The 22,698-nt window shown below is 40.9% G+C and overlaps 1 protein-coding gene across 4 annotated transcripts in view; it reads right to left on the bottom strand.

Moving 5' to 3' along the window:
• cntnap2a (contactin associated protein 2a) overlaps positions 1-22,698 on the bottom strand; it is a 577,708-nt gene that overhangs the window by 192,186 nt on the left and 362,824 nt on the right. For all 4 annotated transcript variants that reach the window (XM_034706352.1, XM_034706353.1, XM_034706355.1 and 1 more), the window contains 4 exons: positions 22,238-22,400; positions 9,725-9,831; positions 4,893-5,012; positions 2,440-2,555 (listed from right to left, as the gene is read on the bottom strand). In XM_034706352.1, coding sequence (XP_034562243.1) covers positions 2,440-2,555; positions 4,893-5,012; positions 9,725-9,831; positions 22,238-22,400 — 506 coding nt within the window. The remainder of the gene's footprint in view (positions 1-2,439; positions 2,556-4,892; positions 5,013-9,724; positions 9,832-22,237; positions 22,401-22,698) is intronic.

The raw sequence follows: 22,698 nt of genomic DNA, 5'->3' as shown, positions 1-22,698 counted from the left end.
TACAGTGTCATGTCATATCATGTCATATCACAGCGTCATACAGTGTTGTGTTGTTTCATGTCGTGCCGTGTCATATAATGTCGTATTGCGTCGTGTCATATCATGTCAAACCGTGTCCTGTCGTGTCTTATCATGTTGTGTCATATTGTGTCATGATGTATCCTATCGTTTCATATCATGTCGTGTCATATCGTATCGTGTTGTGTATTGTTGTGTCGTTTCTTGTTGTGTCATATCATGTCGTATCACGTCGTGTCATATCGTATCATGTTCTATATTGTCATGTCGTGTCAAATCGTGTTCTGTCATGTCTTATCATGTTGTGTTGTGTAATATCACATCGTTGCATTCTGTTCTGTTCAGTTACTGTCCATTCCGTTGCGTTTCATTCTGTTGTCTTGTGTTCTGTTCTGTTACATTCCGTTGCCATGCATTCTGTTCCGTTACATTCCGTTGCCATGCATGCTGTTCCGTTACATTCCGTTGCCTTGCATTCTGTTCAGTTATATTCCGTTGCCATGCATTCTGTTCCGTTACATTCCGTTGCCATGCATTCTGTTCCGTTACATTTCGTTGCCATGCATTCTGTTCCGTTACATTCTGTTGCCATGCATTCTGTTCCGTTACATTCCGTTGCCATGCATTCTGTTCTGTTACATTCCGTTGCCATGCATGCTGTTCCATTACATTCCGTTGCCATGCATTCTCTTCCATTACATTTCATTGCCATGCATTCTGTTCCGTTACATTCCGTTGCCATGCATTCTGTTCCGTTACATTCCGTTGCCATGCATTCTGTTCCGTTACATTCCATTGCAATGCATTCTGTTCCGTTACATTCCATTGCCATGCATTCTGTTCCGTTACATTCCGTTGCCATGCATTCTGTTCCATTACATTCCGTTGCCATGCTTTCTCTTCCATTACATTTCGTTGCCATGCATTCTGTTCCGTTACATTCTGTTGCCATGCATTCTGTTCCATTACATTCTGTTGCCATGCATTCTGTTCCGTTACATTCTGTTGCCATGCATTCTGTTCCGTTACATTCCGTTGCCATGCATTCTGTTCCGTTACATTCCGTTGCCATGCATTCTGTTCCATTACATTCCGTTGCCATGCATTCTCTTCCATTACATTTCATTGCCATGCATTCTGTTCCGTTACATTCCGTTGCCATGCATTCTGTTCCGTTACATTCCGTTGCCATGCATTCTGTCCCGTTACATTTCGTTGCCATGCATTCTGTTCCGTTACATTCTGTTGCCATGCATTCTGTTCAGTTACATTCCGTTGCCATGCATTCTGTTCCGTTACATTCCGTTGCCATGCATTCTGTTCCATTACATTCCGTTGCCATGCATTCACTTCCATTACATTTCGTTGCCATGCATTCTGTTCCGTTACATTCTGTTGCCATGCATTTTGTTCCGTTACATTCCGTTGCCATGCATTCTGTTCCGTTACATTCCGTTGCCATGCATTCTGTTCCATTACATTCCGTTGCCATGCATTCTCTTCCATTACATTCCGTTGCCATGCATTCTGTTCCGTTGCATTCCGTGAATCTCAATAACATCAGAAGTTGCTGAAGGCTACTTCAGCTGTTTTTACAGTATTTCGTCATATAAAATACAGATATTTTAGTTCTACACTAATCCTACAAAATGCCTTGAAGCATTTAAGGGACAGTCTCAGTTTTCATTTTATGGCTGAATTCGATTCTTATCTCCATGCAACCCATACAAACACTCAGTCATGCTTCTTCTTCTTTGTCTTTCAAACAGGGCTCACGATATTAGATTTCACCTCATGATTATCCTGAACATATCTCGGTAGTATCATGATTTTTACGAGAAACTTTGTAAAAACAACACTGAGGGACCACAATGAGGTCTAAGGGCTCACTGATGCTGCTGGTTTCTTTAATTTGTCCCATTACAACGGAAAAGTGAAGGAACCATTCAATGAAGATCATTCAGAGTAAAACTTTGATTTGTAAGAACTGAAACAGTCTCAGTACCTTTACCAAACTCACGAATATGCTATAAAAGTTCAACTGATAATTACTGGCTTCTTATATATTCACACATCATGTGCTGACCTTGTGTTTCAAGTATGAAAAAACTTTAGTGTTTTCAGCAAACATCACACAAATAATCCTGATGCATCAGAAAATGTAGGTTGAGGGGAGCATGGAGAAAAACAGCTGAACAAATAACAACAGAAGTGTAAACTGGCCTCATCTGACAAAGTGTAAGTACTGTATAAAGTCTAAATTGTTATATTAAGGTACAAAACATTGTTACGTATATTGCCTGTGAGTTTAGCCGTTTGTGTGTTTGTGTGTTTGTGTGTGTGTGTGTGTGTGTGTGTGTGTGTGTGTGTGTGCGTGCGTGCGTGCGTGCGTGCGTATGTGCGTGCGTGCGTGTATGTTACCTGGTCCATTGATGCACTATAGTTAACCTGTAGGACGGTCCTTCTCTCTCTACTGGAGCCGGTCACTGTGGTTTTCGGGGGCAGGTTGTTCATCACTGTCGTCCACACTTTGTCCTCTACACACACACACAGACACAGACACACACATATTAAAAATACAGGTATGTTATGGATCATATTTAAAGTGCAAGGTGCTGTGAATTGTTTTTGAGTAGGTTTAAAGAGATAAAAGTTGTTTACATGAATATGAGATTCACCTACAAGCTGACACACACACACATGCATGCTCAAACATTAACATACACTAAACTACATAGAACTGTGTAGCCAGGATCCTGATGAGAGTGCGCAAACATGAACACATCACTCCATTGGCTTCCGGTTTCACTCAGGATCAAATACAAAATCTCTCTGTTGACACACCAGTGCATTCATGGAACCGCCCCCACCTACCTGAAAGAACTATTTACCTCAGTATTATTTCTGATTCCCATCTCACCCTGGAACATCACATCAACTACATCATCAAAACAGCCCTCTTCCACCTGAAGAATATCGCCCGTCGCCGTCCATCTCTCTCCTTCTCCACCGCCAAAACCCTGATCCACACCTTTATCACTTCCAGACTCGACTACTGTAATAGCATATTCTATGGCCTTCCTTTCAAACAACTCAACAAACTTCAATATATCCAGGACCCTCCCGCCCGCCTGCTCCCCCACACGCGTGACCACATCACCCCTGTCCTCCAAAACCTCCACTGGCGCCCTATCAAACAGCGCATACATTTTAAAATCCTCCTCCTCACCCACAAAGCCCTCCATAACCAGGCCCCCTTCTTATCGCACCAACCTGCTCCACCACCACACCCTCTCCCGTAACCTCCGATCCTCCAACGCCCACCTCCTCTCAATACCACCTGACACCAAGCACCAAACCTGGAGGGACAGAGCTTTCTCTGTCGCCGCCCCCACCCTCTGGAACGCCTTACCACTAAACATTTGAAACTGCCCCAACCTGTCCACTTTCAAGACACTCACTAATAGAACTGCTGTTAATGTATGACTGCTTTTAAATGTATATTATGCTTTACATTCATGTTTTTATTCATCGTTTGTTTTACATGATGTTTTTATCCTCTGTGCAGCGTCTTTGAGTAAGTTGTATTATTATTATTAAACTCACAGACCATCACAAGAACCCTCCACCACCAACCGCCTCCACAGTCCTCGAACCAGTCTCCGCACTATGGGAGACCAGGCCTTTTACTCTGCTGCCCCGTGACTGTGGAATGCCCTCCCCGACCACCTGAGAGCACCCCAAACCACGGACTCCTTCAAAAAGGAACTTCTCTTTCAGAGGGCATTTCCCTGTTTTTTATCTGCCCTCCCCTGCTGCTTTGATCTGTTTTATTTAACTACACTGTTTTTAACAAGTGTCTGCAATTTACTGTCTGTTTTTCACCCTGTTTTTACTTTTGCTTGTTGCACTAATGTGTCATGAAGCACTTTGGGATTTGTTTCTGAATGTAAAGTGCATAACAAATACAATTTATTATTATTTTTAACTACACACACGCACACTGTGAAAAGTGCAGTTTAGCTGTCATGGTAGTGAAGTTCTTACTGTTTAATCTAGGTAACAGCTATGAGACTCCAGGGTTTAATAGACACTTCTGTGCAGCTATAGCATGAGTCAGTCACTCAGACATCTCCCTGTTCATTCAAACTGTCAGTCAGGGTATGTGTGTGTGTGTGAGTGTGTGTGTGTGAGTGGGTGTGTGAAATTCAGCTGTCTGAAGTGTGTGTATGTGTTGCAGAAAGAGAAACTCTTCACATTTGCGAGGTGTGTGAGAGTGCTATTCAGCGTGACTAAGGGGGCCAGCCAGCGGAGTGCAGTGACATTTCATTAAAAGTCTCGCCTTTGCTCTCGCCTGCGCGCTCCGCTGTTCCAGACTATCTAGTTATTCCACGCCTCATGTGTGTGTGTGACTGCATGTGTCGTTAAGCATGTGTGTGTGACAGAAGTGTCACTCACACAGTTGGAGCGCTCTCAGGTTTGCATTACTGGTGTGTTTCATCTGTGGTGTTTGTGTGTGTGTGTGTGTGTGTGTGTGTGTGTGTGTGTGTGTGTGTGTGTGTGTGTGTGTGTGAGGTGGCTGCATTAAATGTCAGTAGCTGTGACCGTGTTCCCATGGAAACCCCAGGTTTGGCAGGTTAAGAGTGCGGTTGTACGAGGTTAAGAATGAGGAGGGCTGGAGTTTTCTTCCCTCACAGGTCACTGGGGCTAGACAAGTTGGGACAAACACACACACACACACACACACACACACACACACACACACACACACACCACACACACACACACACACCGCACTTGCAAACACACATGGATGTACCAAAGACGAAGGCATGCAGTGACAGGAAAGCCATTTCCTGCACGCCCACACGCACCTGTCATGTTGCAGTTGACTTTAAAGGGGCCAAGGGGTCCGCTGCCGTCAGGGTCGATCCAGTAGGTGTCAGAGGACCTCCCCAAATGCTTGTAGGCCTCGCATGATGGCTCATAGATGGCTGAGGTTGAGGAACAGAGGAGGAATAAAGGTGAAATGAGCAGGTGGAGGAGGAGAGAAAAAGTCCTCATTCACTGATAAAGAAGCTAAAAGTGTTCTGGGAGACAAACAAATGTAGTTTATTTTACAGCTTTGAAGGTCCACAGTGATGATACCATGAGGAGTTTATTAGTGGTCGTAAAACAGCCTGAAATTAATAATGATGCCTCTTTATGACCTGCAAATGAAAACACACCAGTCGTAAGATTTACTATTTCTACATTGTTGTTTTTAATGGCTGTCACTTTTGCCACAGGGTTGAATAAATTTGAAATAAACACATATTTGTGCCCTAATGAAAATAATAAGTGCTCAGTGAAGGGTCATCTCATCCCCGTGCTTCTGTGTCATGGTCACTAACGGTCAAAAAATACAGATTTAAACAGAATGACATCAAACAACGTCCTCAGATTACGCACATTAACCAATTCAGACAAGATTAATATGTTTGTTGCATTTAAAACATACTAAACAAGCTTGGCTGTAGCCCATTGTGATGCATCATGCTACATTTTGTTTGATGCATTACGTTACGACTCAGTCTGATCTCATCTTAATCCACCATGAGCAGAGCACTTTGCAGCATTTAGCAAATTACAGTGGCAAGGACAAACTTCCTTTAACAGGCAGAAACCTCAAGCAGGACCAGACTCATGTTAGACACGTATCTGCTGAGACCGTGTTGAAGAGAGGGATAGAGGGAGATGATGATTGCAACAGCTTTTTGAAAAAATTGCAGTGAAAGTTATGATTTTTGTTTTAAGCTTTTTTCCCTAATAACATCTCAGAGACAAGTAAATCTGCTAAATTAAAGTTGTTTTTAGAAAACATTGTTAATGTGACCACTGTGACTGTATTTCTATATTCTCTTTTTTAACAGAAAAATGCCATGAAAGGACTGTATTGCCCATATACGACGGTCCTTGAATGCACCTGCAGTGACAGGCGCACTGGACAGACAGTCAGTTCATGGCACTCTGAAATGCATCTGCATCTTTCAACAAGGAGTGTATCAAAACTTACTAAATATGTCTGATGTATCACCAAACTGGAACAAATCAAGTTGTAGATCAAGTCGCGGCAACAACGTCAACTTAAAATATTAAACAGACGTCCCCCGGTTGTGTCTTTGTCACTGACACACACCCGGGGTAAAAATCCTCAATGAAGATGAGACAGATGCATGGAGGTGAGGAGAGCTGGTTCATGAAGCACTGCTGCTGCAGGTAGAGACCAAGCTAAAACTGCACCCCTCAAATAATAACTCAGCCTGTCACAGGAATGCAGAGTTTTTATTTCTAAAGATTAGACGCACAGCGGGGGAAAACGTGGATTCTTAATGTCCAACGGTCGGCCACTAATGTTTTTGTCTTGTCATCGTCTCATCAACAAAATCAAAACGTATGATCTAAAGCTTATTAATACTTAAAGGGTATTTGAGTATCTATAAATAACAATGTTGTCATCGTCATTTGTCCTGCCTGCTGTCCCCTCTCTTCACCAGTTCTCTGTGCATGTTTTATTGTTAAAAAGTGCCGATCAAGTGAGGACTTACGTTTATGTTCCAAGGAAGTGAAATTGATGATGAACCCGATGACGTACAGGGGCTGAGGTTAAGGTGATTGGTCAAATTTGCGGTAAAGTTGCAGTGATTGTATAAAATTGCAAGGCTGCGCAGAAAACGCGCTGATTGGTTGAATTTGCGTCGATAGTTCCAATCGCGAAATTGCAACTTCCTCGAGGGACTGACCAGGCAAATGTTAGACACACATCTGCTGAGACCGACTTGGAGAGAGGGATAGAGGGAGAATAAAAGGGTGATAAATCTTTGCTCCTTTAAGAGTCTAAAAATAGTCCAAGGTTGGCCTCAGAGTTGTGACAGTGTTAAAGTTTTTAAATCAGAGGGGCGTAACCTTTTGGAGACATAAAAGTTTGACAAGGCAGCCATTATTATTTTCCGTCCCATGGGGGAAGAAACTGTAGTGATGGTGATCAAAATGAGTCACTCCAGACTAATTTTAGAAGCCGTCAGTCGGGTCGGGAATCATCAACTAAGTCCTGTCATTATACGATTACAGATGAAGAGCATCCCCAAGACAGCATGTGTCAATTCCTCTCCATGTGTTTCCCGCCTGCATTCTACATAGACACTTCAAGGTTCTTTTTTTTATGTCATGGACCAAAAATTAATTAAATTGTATCCCTCCAAGATGGATCTAAAATATCACATCAATGTCAAAAGTTGTTTTCTTCTCCCTCCTACCAGAAGGCAATTTTATGTGGTTGCCAGTCTCCATTCAGTGCCTGTCAAGAAGCTGTGTCTTGTCCCACACACTCTAGCAATCTATCTGACAACATATTGATGTTGTGTTTGTGTTGATGTACACACAGGCAGACAGAGTGGGGAGGGGAGGAAGAATTACTCTTCAAAGAGTAATGCCACTTGGAGTGAAAGTTTCTTGATGAGGACTGCTCATAGGCTTAACTCTAAAATAAAAGAGGAGGCAGTGCACCTCTCCCTCGTCTTAAGACTCCTTCCTGACTTCTTGATTATCGCTCTTTCTCTCTCTTTGATATCCCTCCGCTCATCTCAGAGTTTAGTGCTGCAGTTGCTTGCTGACTGGATGTTGTGAGGAAGTGGACCCTGCTGAACTATCTCACACTGATCTTCACAGAAATAAACAGAGTTGTTAAGACGCTACTTCTGATTCAGAGCCACTGGCCATCAGCTTTGACTGAAGAAAGGGAAAAATATGCTTTTTAAAGGATTTCTTTGCAGCAGTGAGACGTAAAGAATGACTCCAGGCCAAGGCTGACAGAAAGTAGGTTCAAGGGACTGTGATAGAAATCCAAGAAATATAAAAATCATGATAAGCCAAATTATGGTTGGAGGAAAAAGCCATAACATAACAACCTGTCATATCATATCTCCACATGAGCTGAACATGCTCAACTGCCTTCAATAATAAAACAAGGAACACTGTTTTAGACCTTCTCCCCACCACCCTCAATAGTTTTCATTGTGGGGTTAAAAAAATACAGCTCTTTACTTGGCACCCAAACAATGCAGCTGATTTTTAAAAGACTCAACATTTCATCAACATCAACTGAACTTTTCAGGTTCTGTTAACACAGCAGTGATCTGCAATCATTTACTCTAGTGAGTAATCTGTTGATTACTTTTGAATCATGTCCTTCCCTTCTCACAATCATGTGTTTTGTCTAAGCCTCATTCTGAAATCCATGAATAACATTTACTGTCTGCTTATTGAGCTGTTTCTGAGACTTCACTCTGGACCTTTTGGGGACACCCAAAGAAGAGGCCATAGCTTTCATCACCAGCTGGTATGCCTGGCTTTGAAGTACATGGTATGATGTGTCCCTAAAATTATAACAGCAGTACAAGAAAAACAAATGAAGAAAAGCAAGCCATTCTTTTTTCTGAAAGAAGCTCTGATTGTGGGATGTGAACGGGTAATTTGCTGGATGACAAACTCTGAATGCTGCACCAGACTTCAGCCTCAAGAGAGTCCAGATCCAGGTTAACTCTAAATTTACGCCACCCCACGCCAGGCCAGGTCATGCAATGTCACAGAAATTAAAATTAAAACATGGGACATTATGAATCAAGCCTTTGGAAAAGACATCGTGACATGACATGACATGATGGGATGTGATGTGACGTGGTGTCCTTGTACTATATTGATGCCCTTGTCCTAACGCCACGCCACGCCACGCCATATAGTGTAGTAATCCTGGTATTAATGGACAGCCACCCAGCAGCAGATTAACCCTTATAAATGCCTTTAAAGATATTTGTTTGCAGGTAAGCTCAAAATCTTCTTTAAGATGTTGTCTCTCCACTCAAACCCAATTCTAAGTTCGAAGTTGCTGCTCTGACAGTAAACGAAAAATGAACTGCTGGAAGTCCGTCATCCCGAACAGCTGGCTGTTCAGGTTGCACTCAGATCCAACCAAGATCCAACCCATGACCTTCCAATCCTGATTATGAATTCTTCATTTCCAAGCCAATGCTGTGTTTCTTTTTCTAGTCTTTCATAAACACTTATCAAACAAAGACAGAGTGGTGACACAAGGTCATCTGTTATTATACAGTTTGTGTGTTTTTGTTGATTATTCATCCCCTGTCTGATGTTGTTGAACAACACATCCCATTTCCTGAACAATGTCTTTTCTGAGACTTTATTCATCTATTCGTTTTACACTTCAGCTTTATTTACTCTGTTATTTCATGACGCAGTCACACAATACTGCTAAAACATTTCTCCCTAATTCTCTCTTAAAAGAGAACAATATTTGTAGCATGAGGGAGGAGGGATGGCATTCTCCAATTTTTAAGCTATTTAAACAAAAAAAAACTTCTTTGGCTTTTCCTCTCTCTCTGACTCTTCTCCCTTTGTGTGCTTTGTGTTGGGGTGCTTCTTGTCGGGTTGCCTCTTCTCACACCCAAACAAAACACAGTGAGAAAAGCCCCGGCTTCTGAACACTTCAAAAGTTCATCTGTCTCTCTGCTGAGGCTTTGGAGGGTGGAAACAGCTTAATCACTCAAAGGCGAAAAGCCGAATCAAACAGACTCACAAGAAACAGAACTGAGTGTTCAAGTAAGAGAAAAAAAAACCAAGAAAACAGATACACACACACATATACACTTACAAGTGTGGCAGGTGGCTCCGGTGTATCCTGTTCCGTCACAGGTACAGAGAAAACTGTCCCACGTCTGTTTACACCTCCCGCCATGTTCACAGTGATTAGGCATACATCTGGAGAGAGGGAGAGAGAAAGAGAGAGTTCTTTAAATCTTACAATCATACCATAGAGAGAGGGAATGTGTCAGATTCTTGTAGAGTATGAAGTTCAGGGACACATTTCATAGAAACAGCCAGCTGCCATAGCACAATTCTATTCCCCAAGCATATCACAGATACAGTTAAGCCTGGTTGTGCTGATATCAATCTGTGTTTACAAGTTCTGAGAAAATCAGACACTTCAGGCCATGGACCAGATTTTAGTTTTGTATGTATAGTCCCAACAAAGTAGCCCAGAGTCATTTCAATGACTGTGAGAAAACAGTTGGTGTTGTAAACAAAAAGGCAGCATGCCGTCCATCATTAGATTAGATTATATTAGATATACTTTATGGATTCCTATTGGGGACATTTTATTTTTGTTTCAGCATCTTACAACATGAGACAGGAGAGTACAACAATGCACTTACATAGGCAAGGCAAGGCAAGTTTATTTATAAAGCACCATTCATACATAGGCAAGGCAAGGCAAGGCAGCTTTATTTGTATAGCGCATTTCATACATGAGGGCAACTCAATGTGCTTTACATTAAAACATTAAAAGCATTGGAGACATTCAGACAGGCATAAAAGAACACAATTAAAATGACAAATATGATAAAACTGAAAAAAAAGGAAAATTAGAAATATATTAAAAATTACATTAAAATTTTAATTTAAAGTGAGTTAAAATAATCTAAGATAGGAAGGCAGTGGCAAATAAAAAGGTCTTAATCTTTGATTTAAAAGAGGTGAGAGTTGGAGCAGACCTGCAGCTTTCAGGGAGTGTGTTCCAGTTATGTGGTGCATAATGACTAAACGCTGCTTCACCATGTTTTGTTCTGACTCGAGGGACTGAAAGCAGACCAGTACCTGATGACCTCAGAGGTCCAGATGGTTCATAAAGTAGTAGCAGATCAGCAATGTATTTTGGGCCTAAACCATTCAGTGCTTTATAAACCATCAGCAGGATTTTAAAGTCTATTCTCTGACAGACAGGAAGCCAGTGTAGGGATCTAAGAACTGGAGTGATGTGGTCTACTTTGTTGGTCCTTGTTAGGACTCGAGCAGCAGCATTCTGTATGAGCTGCAGCTGTCTGATGGACTTTTTAGGGAGTCCTGTAAAGACCCCGTTACAGTAGTCTAGTCTGCTAAAGATAAATGCATGGATGAGTTTTTCTGCATCCTGCTGAGACATGTCCTTTAATCCTTGATATATTCTTAAGGTGATAGTAGGCGGACTTTGTAATTGTCTTAATGTGGCTGCTGAAATTAAGGTCTGAGTCTATGACTACACCAAGGTTTCTGGTTTGGTTTGAACATTTCATCTGTGCAGATTGGAGCTGAGCAGTAACCTTTAACCTTTCTTCCTCCAAAAACAATCATTTCAGTTTTTCCTTTGTTTAACTGAAGAAAGTTCTGGCTCGTCCAGTCATTGATTTGTTCAATGCATTTACTCAGTGTTTGTATGGGACTATAATCCCCTGGTGATATGGTGCTGTAAATGTGTGTGTCATCTGCATAGCTATGGTATTTTATTTACAAAGAGCAATTCAAAGTGCTTTACAGAGTTAAAAACAAAAACCAGAACAGTAACAATCAACAAAAACATACAGCAAACACTTCAAACATTTACATTTTATATGCGGCAAGTTAAGTTTGGTCTACTCTCTCTCTCTCTCTGTGTGTGTACTTATGTAACTTAACGTACATAGTTAAAAATATAATGATAATAATAATAACAACAATAATAATAATAATAATAATAATAGTAATAATAATAATAATAATAACAACACTAATAATAACGCTAATAATAATAACAACAATAAAGGTAAAATAAAATATAGCAAAAATAACAGATGTACTGTATGAACTATGTACACTTCTACACTTCTGTCTTATGAATTGATAGTATGGTATGTTTTTGCACAGTACAATTGCACCAGGTTTTCATGAATATACGCAGTTTGAAAAACACACAATTCAAATATGGGATGTTTACAATCAGTCTGTGAGTATGAATCATAAATAATGTCCGGAGAAGACAGAAAGATGTAAAGCATAGATACAAAAGAAAGAATAAACGGTAACACTTTTTTTTAACACAATGGGAAAAAAAATTCTAGTGAATTGAAGTCGAATTCATGTTTGACCAAAATTGCTGTACATACAAGGTTTTTTTAGGAACACACGTCTCAGATGATAATAGAACAAACTTAACAATGTGTGTGTGTGTGTGTGTGTGTGTGTGTGTGTGTGTGTGTGTGTGTGTGTGTGTGTGTGTGTGTGTGTGTGTGTGTGTGTGTGTGTGTGTGTGTGTATGTGTATGTATATATGTGTAGACACACACAGACACACACATTGTTGAGTTTGATCTAAAAAAAATATGAAGCTTTAAAATTTCATCTGAGACGCTGAGACTGTATGGTCCTGAAAAAAAACGTGTATCTCAAGCTAGTGTGGTCATACATGAATTAATGAAGTAACTGTTAATTAACAAACCTTAACTAATGATATATTAAACATGTTGTCATTACATGAAGTCATAGGGACAGGATCATTATTTCATGGTGAATAACAGGAATTAAAAATGTACCCTTTATTAATTCATACAGAAATTCCTCATGAGTCATGCATTACTTCAACATTAATTAATCTTTAATTCACTAAAAATGTTTACCATTACTGTAAAGTGTTACCAAGTAAGTCGTAGATATAATACCAAACACAGGATGTAAACATTTGGGTTGGGATAATAGATCAATAGGAATCCAACCACCTTTAGCCCTAGTGACTGGTTGCCAGCTGATCAATAACTTCCTTTGAATATGCCTGTCTTTATCTCTGTTATTTTTACCTCTGAATGCTGAAAAATACAACAGCTTCTCTTAATTTCCAGCACTCCTGTAAAGTGAAAAGTAAGTGTGGATGAAAAGAGAGAGGAATGTATCCAAACCTGCGACACACGGCAGCACACAGATGAAAATGTAATTGCTAAGTTTGAAAGGCAATAACTGACGGCACAATACAGGTGTTTTCACTGATCATTAGAGCATTTGATTGAACATGTCGATGCAGCAAAGCTGGAATTACCGGTCACCTTGGTTAGCAGGAGGCAATTATGAGCTGCCATAAACCACTATTTTGTACCTTAACTAATAAATCATGTGACAACCCCAAAATATGTCAGTGGTAGGACTTAAATGTTTGCCAAAGTATGATTTAAGTCAACATAAAGAACGAGAGGCAACATAATATGAGTTTACTCCAAAAGCAGGATGTAATGTTGAGTTTCTAAAGAAGAAATACAAGATTCCTACTGCTGCACTTCAGTATTCACATCAAAAACTGACCTGAATGTAAGAGAACAGTAAAAGGGAACACAGTTATACACCTCTGTGTGAATACAGAAGTTGCACAAAGCAGTTAAGACATCACTTTTATTCTTGTGGAAAATTTAACAGCAGCTCAAATCCTGAACACATCAAAGGTCTGTGGTTTGATCTGCCTGCAGGCCTGGTGGGGATGGATCCCAGGGTACTGTAGTTTTAGAGCTGACTAACACAAAAACTCACACACACACGTACTCATGCACAAGTGATGTGATTAAAACCTCTAAGTGTGCTTATTTGAATGAATCAAAGTGATGTTAAGAGGAAAGCCAGCTGGAGGAAAAACAAACAGTGACTCAGAAGAGCTGCAGGGGTCCTTTTAAATGCTGAGTTATTTTGCAGACACGCAGGGAGTCGGGCAGTTAAGCAGCGCAGAGATGTTTCATCTCTAAAGGGAGACGAGCCGATCACTGTTCTCACACCTCCAGTAACCGGGAAGTTGACACACAATCAGGGCTTGTTCATATGACAAGAGAGAGTCGACTGACAGAGGAAGAGCTTTAACGGGAAACCTTTTTATGCAAGGTAATTGTGTTTGCTGTCGTGCTACAATAACAAAGGTAGAGAGCGATGGAACAAATGCACATGTTTTAGACTTTATTAAATAAAGTGTGTTCAGTAAAAATGTCTCTTCACACATCCACACAGGAGAATTGATAAAAGCATCCACATTCATCCATTCACACCACACTCATACACTGATGGCAGAGGATGCTATACTAAGTGCCCATAGTCTGCTGGCTGTGCCACTGGGATAAATTTGAGGTCTTGCCCAAGGACACTTTGGCAGGTGACTGCAGGAGCTAGGATTGTACCGCCAACCTTGCGATTGAGAGACAACTGTTTCTACCACTGAGTCTCAGCCGCCCAGAAACGCAATATGTTTACCCAGAAGGATGTGAGAGGAAACAGCCAGGCCTTCTTGGACTGTGTGGTGCACACTGATGAAGACAGAAGCCCCAGTGTGGAAGTGAAAGTAGATAAAAACCACAATGATGGAGGGTGCTGGTTTAGTTTTAGTGGTTGAATAATCCTTTCTTTATGTAGAGAGGCTTTAGTCTTCAAAGCTACAGCAGCCAGGTTTCAAACCCAACCGGGACTTTGCAGCATGTTATCCCCCAGTTTCCAACTCTATTCTTGGTGTCTTTTCTCTTGATAGAGGTTAAAAAAAACATCCCAAAATAATCTTTACCAACTATTTGACTCTCAAAACCCACTAGAATTAAAGTAAAAAGTTCTCAGAATCAGCATTGGACACTAATGGGAGGCAAATGCAAAAATGCCCCCCCCCCCCCAAAAAAAACCCCAAAACAAAACAGAAAGCTCCTTCTGCAGCTTTGAAGATCTAGTGGATGATTTTTAAGTGCTAGCGCTAATTAGCATAGCCACATAGCTACATGTTCATAGCTGTAGCTGTAGCTGTGTACCAAGACACACGTCGACATACTGACAAATAAAACAACAAGAAACACTAAATCTGTGACCAATCCTTCAGAAAGGTCCCGCTGCCTTTCTGGTAGAGGTCGGTTTTACTCCCCACGTCTGCAGATTTGAAGATCTAGTGGATGATTTTTATTTATCATGGATAAGTGCTAGCGCTAGTTAGCATAGCCACATAGCTACATGTTCGTAGCTGTGTACCAAGACACACGTCAACATACTGATAAATAAAACAACAAGAAACACTAAATCTGTGACCAATCCTCCAGAAAGGTCCTGCTACAGGCGCCTCTCCGTCAGGATCAGATTCAGAGGGTTGAAGTAAAGCTATCTGTGAGCAGCCGTGTATATTCAGCCAACATGTAAACATTAGATCAACGTGCTGGAGAGCCGAGGCACATCCACTTCCTGAGGGGGCGTGGTCAGAGAGAAAACAGAGTGTTCTGAGGAGGTCTGAAGAAGAGGGCTTTTCAGGCATGCCAAAATCTGATTTCAAAGTGTTTTTTTGAGCATAAACTTTAAAGACATGTTTTGGGGACCTCTTAGACCAATATATATTGATGAAAAAAGCGTGATATGTCCCCTTTAACAGTGAAACTGAGACCTCCAGGAAACAGATAAATGGGGAGCACTTAGTTAAAACAAAATGCTCCTTGTTAGTTTCCATCAGATAAATCCCACCCTGGGATGTAATGAGTTTAGAAATGACAGCTTTTTTTGATGTTATATCCGGGGAGAGGAATTTCCCGCTGCTTCTGATCTGAAGACATAAATAATTCCACATTCAAACTCACAAAAGTAACGCAACACAAATATCTTCTTCATAAATGCTCTGACAGAAAAGACACTTCAAGAAAAACATTTCTAACAAGGGAGAAGAAAACAGTAAACACCGCAGCCTCCTCTCTTAAATGTCAGGAGTATTTGCGCAACACAGGAGGTTTAACAAACACAATATTTCAGGACATTTTAAACCAAACAAAAGAAAGACAAAAGCCTCCCCATCCAAAACACAAAACACCAAAACGCAAACAGAGCAGTGCAGGTTACGCAGCCCAATGCAACACGGAATGCAATGACTTCTACACTGATAAACCAGCTCCTCAGGTCAGGACTCAGCTGTTCATTTAATATTCACATCTGGGCCAGAGAGCTCCAGCTGTTTGGAGGAGGTATAAAGGAAACCATTTACATTAACCATCACCCGACGGAGGTGGACACTTTTCTCGGACACAAGATGTAGTTTTGAATTCTCTGCCTAAAGAAAGTCACAACAACACCTTGGATCATGTCCCTCCAACCACTCACAGATGCCTGAGGGAGTTAGAGTGCTCTGTAAATAATATGTGTGCATTCAGTCAAGCATCAATGTAAATATTGAATGAGGGAGAGACACTGCTACTGGGGCAAAGTAAGGAGAGCTATATGACATTTGCAGACAATAATCTACCTCTCCAGGGATACCTTTGACTGCTGCAGAAGAAGACTCTTTCACTAACACTATATTATCTGCTGCTTTCTTGAACAAAAAGTTACTAACATCAAATTATTACACTTGTATTCAAATCAGTATAAACTTTGGCTTTTCCAACATGTTGTTGTACACACGCCTGTGGTCTAAGTATACCTCTATGTTCTGTAGCCTCAGCAGGATAAGCAGATAAAAAAGCTTTGTGTTTTAACAATGGGCAACGATTGTCAAGCACCAACAATCACAGAAGACATTATGTTCAGCGAGGTGTTCGCACTAAAAAGCATCAGCTCTATATGCTGCATGCTTTGTATCAGAGAAAAGAGAGCACCTTTAGATTCTGTGTATGCCTTCATGTCTTTAAGTGTGTTGTAGGATATTGACGCTGTGGAATAAGGCAGTTTGCACGCACATAGCCTTGCCCCTGTTTGTGTTAGCATGCATGAGTGTGGATGTCTGTGTGCTTCTCTCTCCATCTCAGCCTAAACGGAGTCCAACAGTGGAGCGGCATTGATCAAAAGGAGGTCAGACAGGGCTATTGAACTGCCTTCAAAGACATTCGGATTAGTTAGATGGTAACACTGCCCCCATTTATCTTCCATGGCAGGACAGGGCCCACCTCAACCACTGCAGGGATGATGCACATCATTTGAAGTAACAGAGATTGGAAATACTGCAAGCAGAGAGGACAGAGCTTGATGTGGACATGAAGGCAGCTTCGTAAGAGTTTGTTCTAACCATCCGACCCCTGTGAGTTGGTTGTAAGCCACGTACAGCAGCGCTAATGCAGCACAATTTACAATATTATGAATTTCATACTACATTACCTCATATCAGCGATGCAAATGCAAAACAAATGATAACAGAAGGGGGGCAGCAATTCCATAGATTAAACAACAGCATGAGAATCATCTCAGAGAAGCAGTTAATCAAAATAAAGAATAAAAAATAAATAGCTATAAAGTGTGTGTGTTTTAAATGTGCTCATCATGACTGGCCACAGACGGCAGCCTCTTTCAGAGAGACAACACAAAACTTCACCTAAGTTTGACCAACTTTGCTCGCTGCCGGCAGCAGCAGGCAAACAAAGTCATCGCCTGGCAGGTGAACAAAGTGGAATATTGAACAGCTAAGAAGAAGAAGACTCTCCTCTCAGGAGATGCTGATTATGCCATGTGGCTGCTGGCTGCGTTAAATAAGCTACTGTATGCTAACAAGTCCAGCAACTTACAGCTGCTGTGAGGTGATTTAGCTGATCCTGAATCACTCTGAAATTAATATTGGTGCTGCTATATCAGAGTTTATTTGGCAGCTATTCTCTATGCAGTCCTAGTCTTAGTCTTAAAATGAAATATAAGTTGTAGTCATATTCTAGCATTTTTGCTGTCTATAGTCTTAGTCCAGAAAAAGTCACATTTTCATCATTAATAAAGTCAAATCATTTTCTCTTTTCAAACTATTTCAAATAGTGATCAGAAATTTGAATTAAGGTTGAACCAAATGTTAAGCAACATCCTACTCTCTTAACCCTTTACTTGTGTAACATCTGGATTCCTTATATTATCTTAGTTCGATAATCTAGTCTAGACTCTCTCTCCACCAATATATAATGCTGCTGTGCTTGCCGACCTATGGTAAGGATGTGCATCACACACAAAGTTGTGGAATATGCCATACACCAAAAACACCATAATGGAAAGGGCTGTACTGCACTTTTATGACGATCCTTATCTGCCTTGGCGATGGACCAGGTGTTTAACAGACATTCAGTTCACAGGGCTCTCAACCGTATCTTCATCTTCTTTAATGGTTTAACCTTGAAACGTCCAGCTAAGTGCTCAAACATATCACCAAACTAAGACGAATTGAGGCTTTGACACTGAGCTATTAAAGGTGATATCAGACAAAGTGTTGAGCTGTCGTCACACAGTAACTGGTTGAGGCTTGTCATTGACATGCACTGGGAAACACATCATCATTGAAAATGTGAAAGGTACATGTAGGCAGTGAGAATTTAACCAAATTAGCACTACAACCTTCATCTAACCCGGCTTGTTACAGGACTGCACTGAGTGACGGATCAGACGCACGGTTTAGAAAGTCTGATGGTCCGTCAGTAACATTTTAGTCCCATACGGTCTAACTAATGAAATCAAATCAATGTGTTCGATGTGTGTTTTCTTCATATTATCAAAGATGTATTTTAACCTCTTCATCATCTCGTCTTCGGCAATAAAAAAAAAATGCTTATGACCAACATTCATTGTTGTAATCTCCTTCAAAATATGAACACTTCTCTATGAGCTGCAGGAGCAAACAAGAACAACAGTGACAAGACTGTTTATTTTAAATGGCCTGAAAGCGCTGCTCAAACAGCCTTATTTGAAATTGTACATGCCAAAGATCCATCACCCGTTTCACTTCAGACATTTAAAGGTGACATATCAGGCTTTTTTCATCAATACATATTGGTCTAAGTGGTCCCCAAAACATGTCTTTAAAGTTTATGCTCAAAAAAACACTTTGAAATCAGATTTTGGCATGCCTGAAAAGCCCTCTTCTTCAGTCCTCCTCAGAACACTCTGTTTTCTCTCTGACCACGCCCCCTCAGGAAGTGGATGTGCCTCGGCTCTCCAGCACGTTGATCTAATGTTTACATGTTGGCTGAATATACACGGCTGCTCAGAGATCACGTTACTTCAACCCTCTGAATCTGATCCAGAATCTGATCCTGACGGAGAGGCGCCTGTAGCAGGACCTTTCTGAAGGATTAGTCACAGATTTAGTGTTTCCTGTTGTTTTATTTATCAGTATGTTGACGTGTGTCTTGGTACACAGCTACAGCTACAGCTACGAACATGTAGCTATGTGGCTATGCTAACTAGCACTAGCACTTATCCATGATAAATAAAAATCATCCACTAGATCTTCAAATCTGCAGGCCTGGGGAGTAAAACCGACCTCTACCAGAAAGGCAGCAGGACCTTTCTGAAGGATTGGTCACAGAGTCTGTGTTTCTTGTTGTTTTATTTGTCAGTATGTCGACGTGTGTCTTGGTACACAGCTACAGCTACAGCTATGAACATGTAGCTATGTGGCTATGCTAATTAGCGCTAGCACTTATCCATGACAAATAAAACACATCCACTAGATCTTCAAATCTGCAGACGTGGGGAGTAAAACCGACCTCTACCAGAAAGGCAGCGGGACCTTTCTGAAGGATGGTCACAGATTCTGTGTTTCTTGTTGTTTTATTTGTCAGTATGTAGACGTGTGTCTTGGTACACAGCTACAGCTACGACATGTAGCTATGTAGCTATGCTAACTAGCGCTAGCACTTATCCATGATAAATAAAAATCATCCACTAGATCTTCAAATCTGCAGGCCTGGGGAGTAAAACCGACCTTTGTGTTTATTAAGACAGCCTGCAACTAGCATGCCTCCCTCCTAAGCTCTTTGTTACCACACATTTGTGCAGGTAATGAAAAACGGGGGAGGGATTCAGTATTATTTTATACAGTTTATGGGCTGAACAAGCTCTGAGCTCTGACTCCGTGACAGACCAGATATTGTTGTTACGTAACAAAAACACGGAAGTCTGAAACGGCTCGTTTCACACACATTTACAGAAAGGTGTAGAAATCAGAACAGGGGCAGAATGGATTTTTTTCATTCTCAGGGGGTTTGTAGACATGCCAGGGAAACATATTTCAGGTAGAGAACCATTAAAAAGTCAATTTTGCATGATATGTCACCTTTAACATGACAAGGGTTGTGTCCTTTGTGAAAACATGACTGATCATACAAAATGAGCAAAAACATGAATCATCCTGTTTCGTCCACAGGAGGCGCCAAAATTGTCACAACTGGAGAGTTCCTCACTGGAGCTTTAAAATCAAATTATTTCTGTGTTCTGTTTACAGTGTGGTGAACCAGGTTTTTGTCAATTTTTTTGTTATTTTCTCTGTGCACTTTTGGTTCGGTTTCCTCTGTGTTTTTTCTTTCAGAGGCTGGGCGTGGCTTCCAGGTGTTGGAGCTCCCAACGGGCACACCTGGGTTTCATCAAATATTCACCTGCTGCAGTATTTAGACCCTAGCTCATCTCCTCCTCACTGCCAGATGATTTCTGCCTACATGCATTTTAGTTGGCCCAGAGGTGTAGCCTAGTTTTTCCAGTGTTTACTGAATTTGTGACTTACCCTTTTTTCCTTATACCAGCTTCACGTTCCTCCAGTCTCTGAACTTCAGTGCCTCTCCGCCCAGCCAATCACCATTGTAACCGTATGCTCCCCTCACAGTCCTACCAGGACCTTCACCTCACCTTTCCCTCCTGGGTGCCTCTACCTTCCACATTTCACCAGCCTCAACCTGCCAATACCAACTCCAGTTTTTGTGGCCAATAAAACCTTGTTTTACCTCCTCCTACTTAGTCTGTTGGTCTGCTTTTTGGGTCCAGTTATAGACTATGCAAACAGCGTAACTGACAGCTTGTTTTTGCTGCCCTCAAGTAGCCAAGCAGTCTGTCATTGTGGGGTTAAACTTCTATTATAAGGGCCAAATTCACATCTCCCAAAATATTACTTTTGTTGATTTTTTTGTGGTCATTAAATTTTCGTATTCTTTATTTAAATGTGCACAAACACATTATCCACTTAAATACATGACTTCATTTAATTCATAGTTATTTATTATTCCCAATTATTTTATGAATCATATTGAAAACTAATATTTATCATTTTGAAAATGTTCAAATAATAATAAATAAATAAATAATAACTCCTTACCAAACAGCCCTGTCTTAAACATTCACTCAGCAACATGACTGTAACTGTTGTATCTTTCTGTCCTTGTTTTCTCTTTTTCTACTGCTTTTGTCTTTAAAGTGACTTTTTCCTTGTTTTATCCCAGCATTAAAACAAATAAAGAAAGAAACATAAAACCATCAGGACGACTTCATTGGTATTAAACAATGATTGGACTGGAGGACTTAATGCAGCTGCTCAGGGACTACAGTAGCAGCATTAAGTCCTTCAGCTTCAGTGAGCATTAACAGTTATTTTAATCCTTTAAATCTGTATTCATGTAAACAACGTCTTAATATGTAATCAAACTCAAGTGTCCCTGCATGCCACTCCTCTCCTGCAGTACAGGATGGATCTAAACCAAGCAGTGGCAGTCGGTGTTGACTTCTCAGGGCCGGGATATTGATGACGGTAAACGTTATCGACAGACCAGACCTGAAAACAAATGTCTAAGGTCGGGGAAAATGCTCTTCCAATCAACACAAGGTCAACTCCTAATTGTAGCTTTCCAGTCTTGTTCCGCCTAATGGTTCAATCCATGCAATTCCTTATCGTTGCGTGATCTTCTTTGTGTCCAGTGCATGATGGAAACCCACTTAACTCTTATTTAACAAAGGACACAGCTGACTCTCAAGGTGAAACAAATCAAAGGGTAAACACTCTGCACACATACAGCCCACTCCGCATGAGGAAGCCTTTAAAACATGGATGAATAGGAAATCGGTCCTATTGTGTTTGTCGACTCTATGACAAGGAAATAAATTGAAATGTCAACAAGCTGTAATGAATGCTTCCAGTGAGCCAACAGTGGGCCGTGCTGTGCAGAATCAGCTGTTACACTGGGCAGTGAAACAGAGAAAATCCTGTCTGCTTTATGATGTTTGATAAAGATCACGCTGTGTTTCCTGAGGATGAACCCTGCCTGTGTCTGTGAGTTTCAATGAAAAAATGTATTGTTCACAAAATCCCCTTTAAACTGCAAACCCACCCCATCAATTACATCTATTTATCAGTATGACAAGTGCACAGAGAGCAGCCACACACAAACATATCCTCATGCAGTTACAAACACAACCAGCGCCCTGAGTCATACATCTCCAGATAAGAGTACAAAGGCTCTGCTCACGACTCAATCTGTACAACTTCTAATTTAAAACCCTTTGATTTATGACACCTCTGTCACATCGCTTCAGTGCTTTGCATACCACTGGATGTGTATTTATTGTGGAATTATTGTGTGGATTTGCATGCGAGCAGGAATGATAACTCTTACCTGTCTATTATTGCACACATGTCAAGGCTGACGTTCTCAAAAGCTCCCATGGTGCCTCTCTCTACCGCATGCAAATCTGCTGGTTGGTCGTCCACCAGGATCGCTTGCATGCAGCCCTGGAAGGAACGCAGGGAGGGGGGGAAGGGGGTCTGGAGGAAGTAACCTGAAACAAAGGAAGGAAAGAAACAAAGGAACATAACAGGAGTTAGTTTAGTCGTTTCACTTTCATCAGACTCTTCTGGCTTTCACTTCTTTTCTGTGATGTTACAGCCCAACATCCCTCACTTTCAGCAGCTTTTCTTTTTGCAATGCAACTCTTCATATTTGGGGATTATCTTTGCGTTATATCATTCCAATAAAGTTATCTATTCGCTGAGCTAGCTTTTTTTCTTGTAATAAATTGCAATTATACATTTCTTAAATATGTGAAATTGAACGACACAAATTAATTTGCCATGAAA

Source organism: Notolabrus celidotus, chromosome 17, assembly GCF_009762535.1.
Source record: "Notolabrus celidotus isolate fNotCel1 chromosome 17, fNotCel1.pri, whole genome shotgun sequence".
NCBI classification, from domain to species: Eukaryota; Metazoa; Chordata; class Actinopteri; order Labriformes; family Labridae; genus Notolabrus; species Notolabrus celidotus.
Note: the sequence above shows the minus strand (reverse complement) of the source record. Positions and strands in the feature narration are given on the sequence as shown.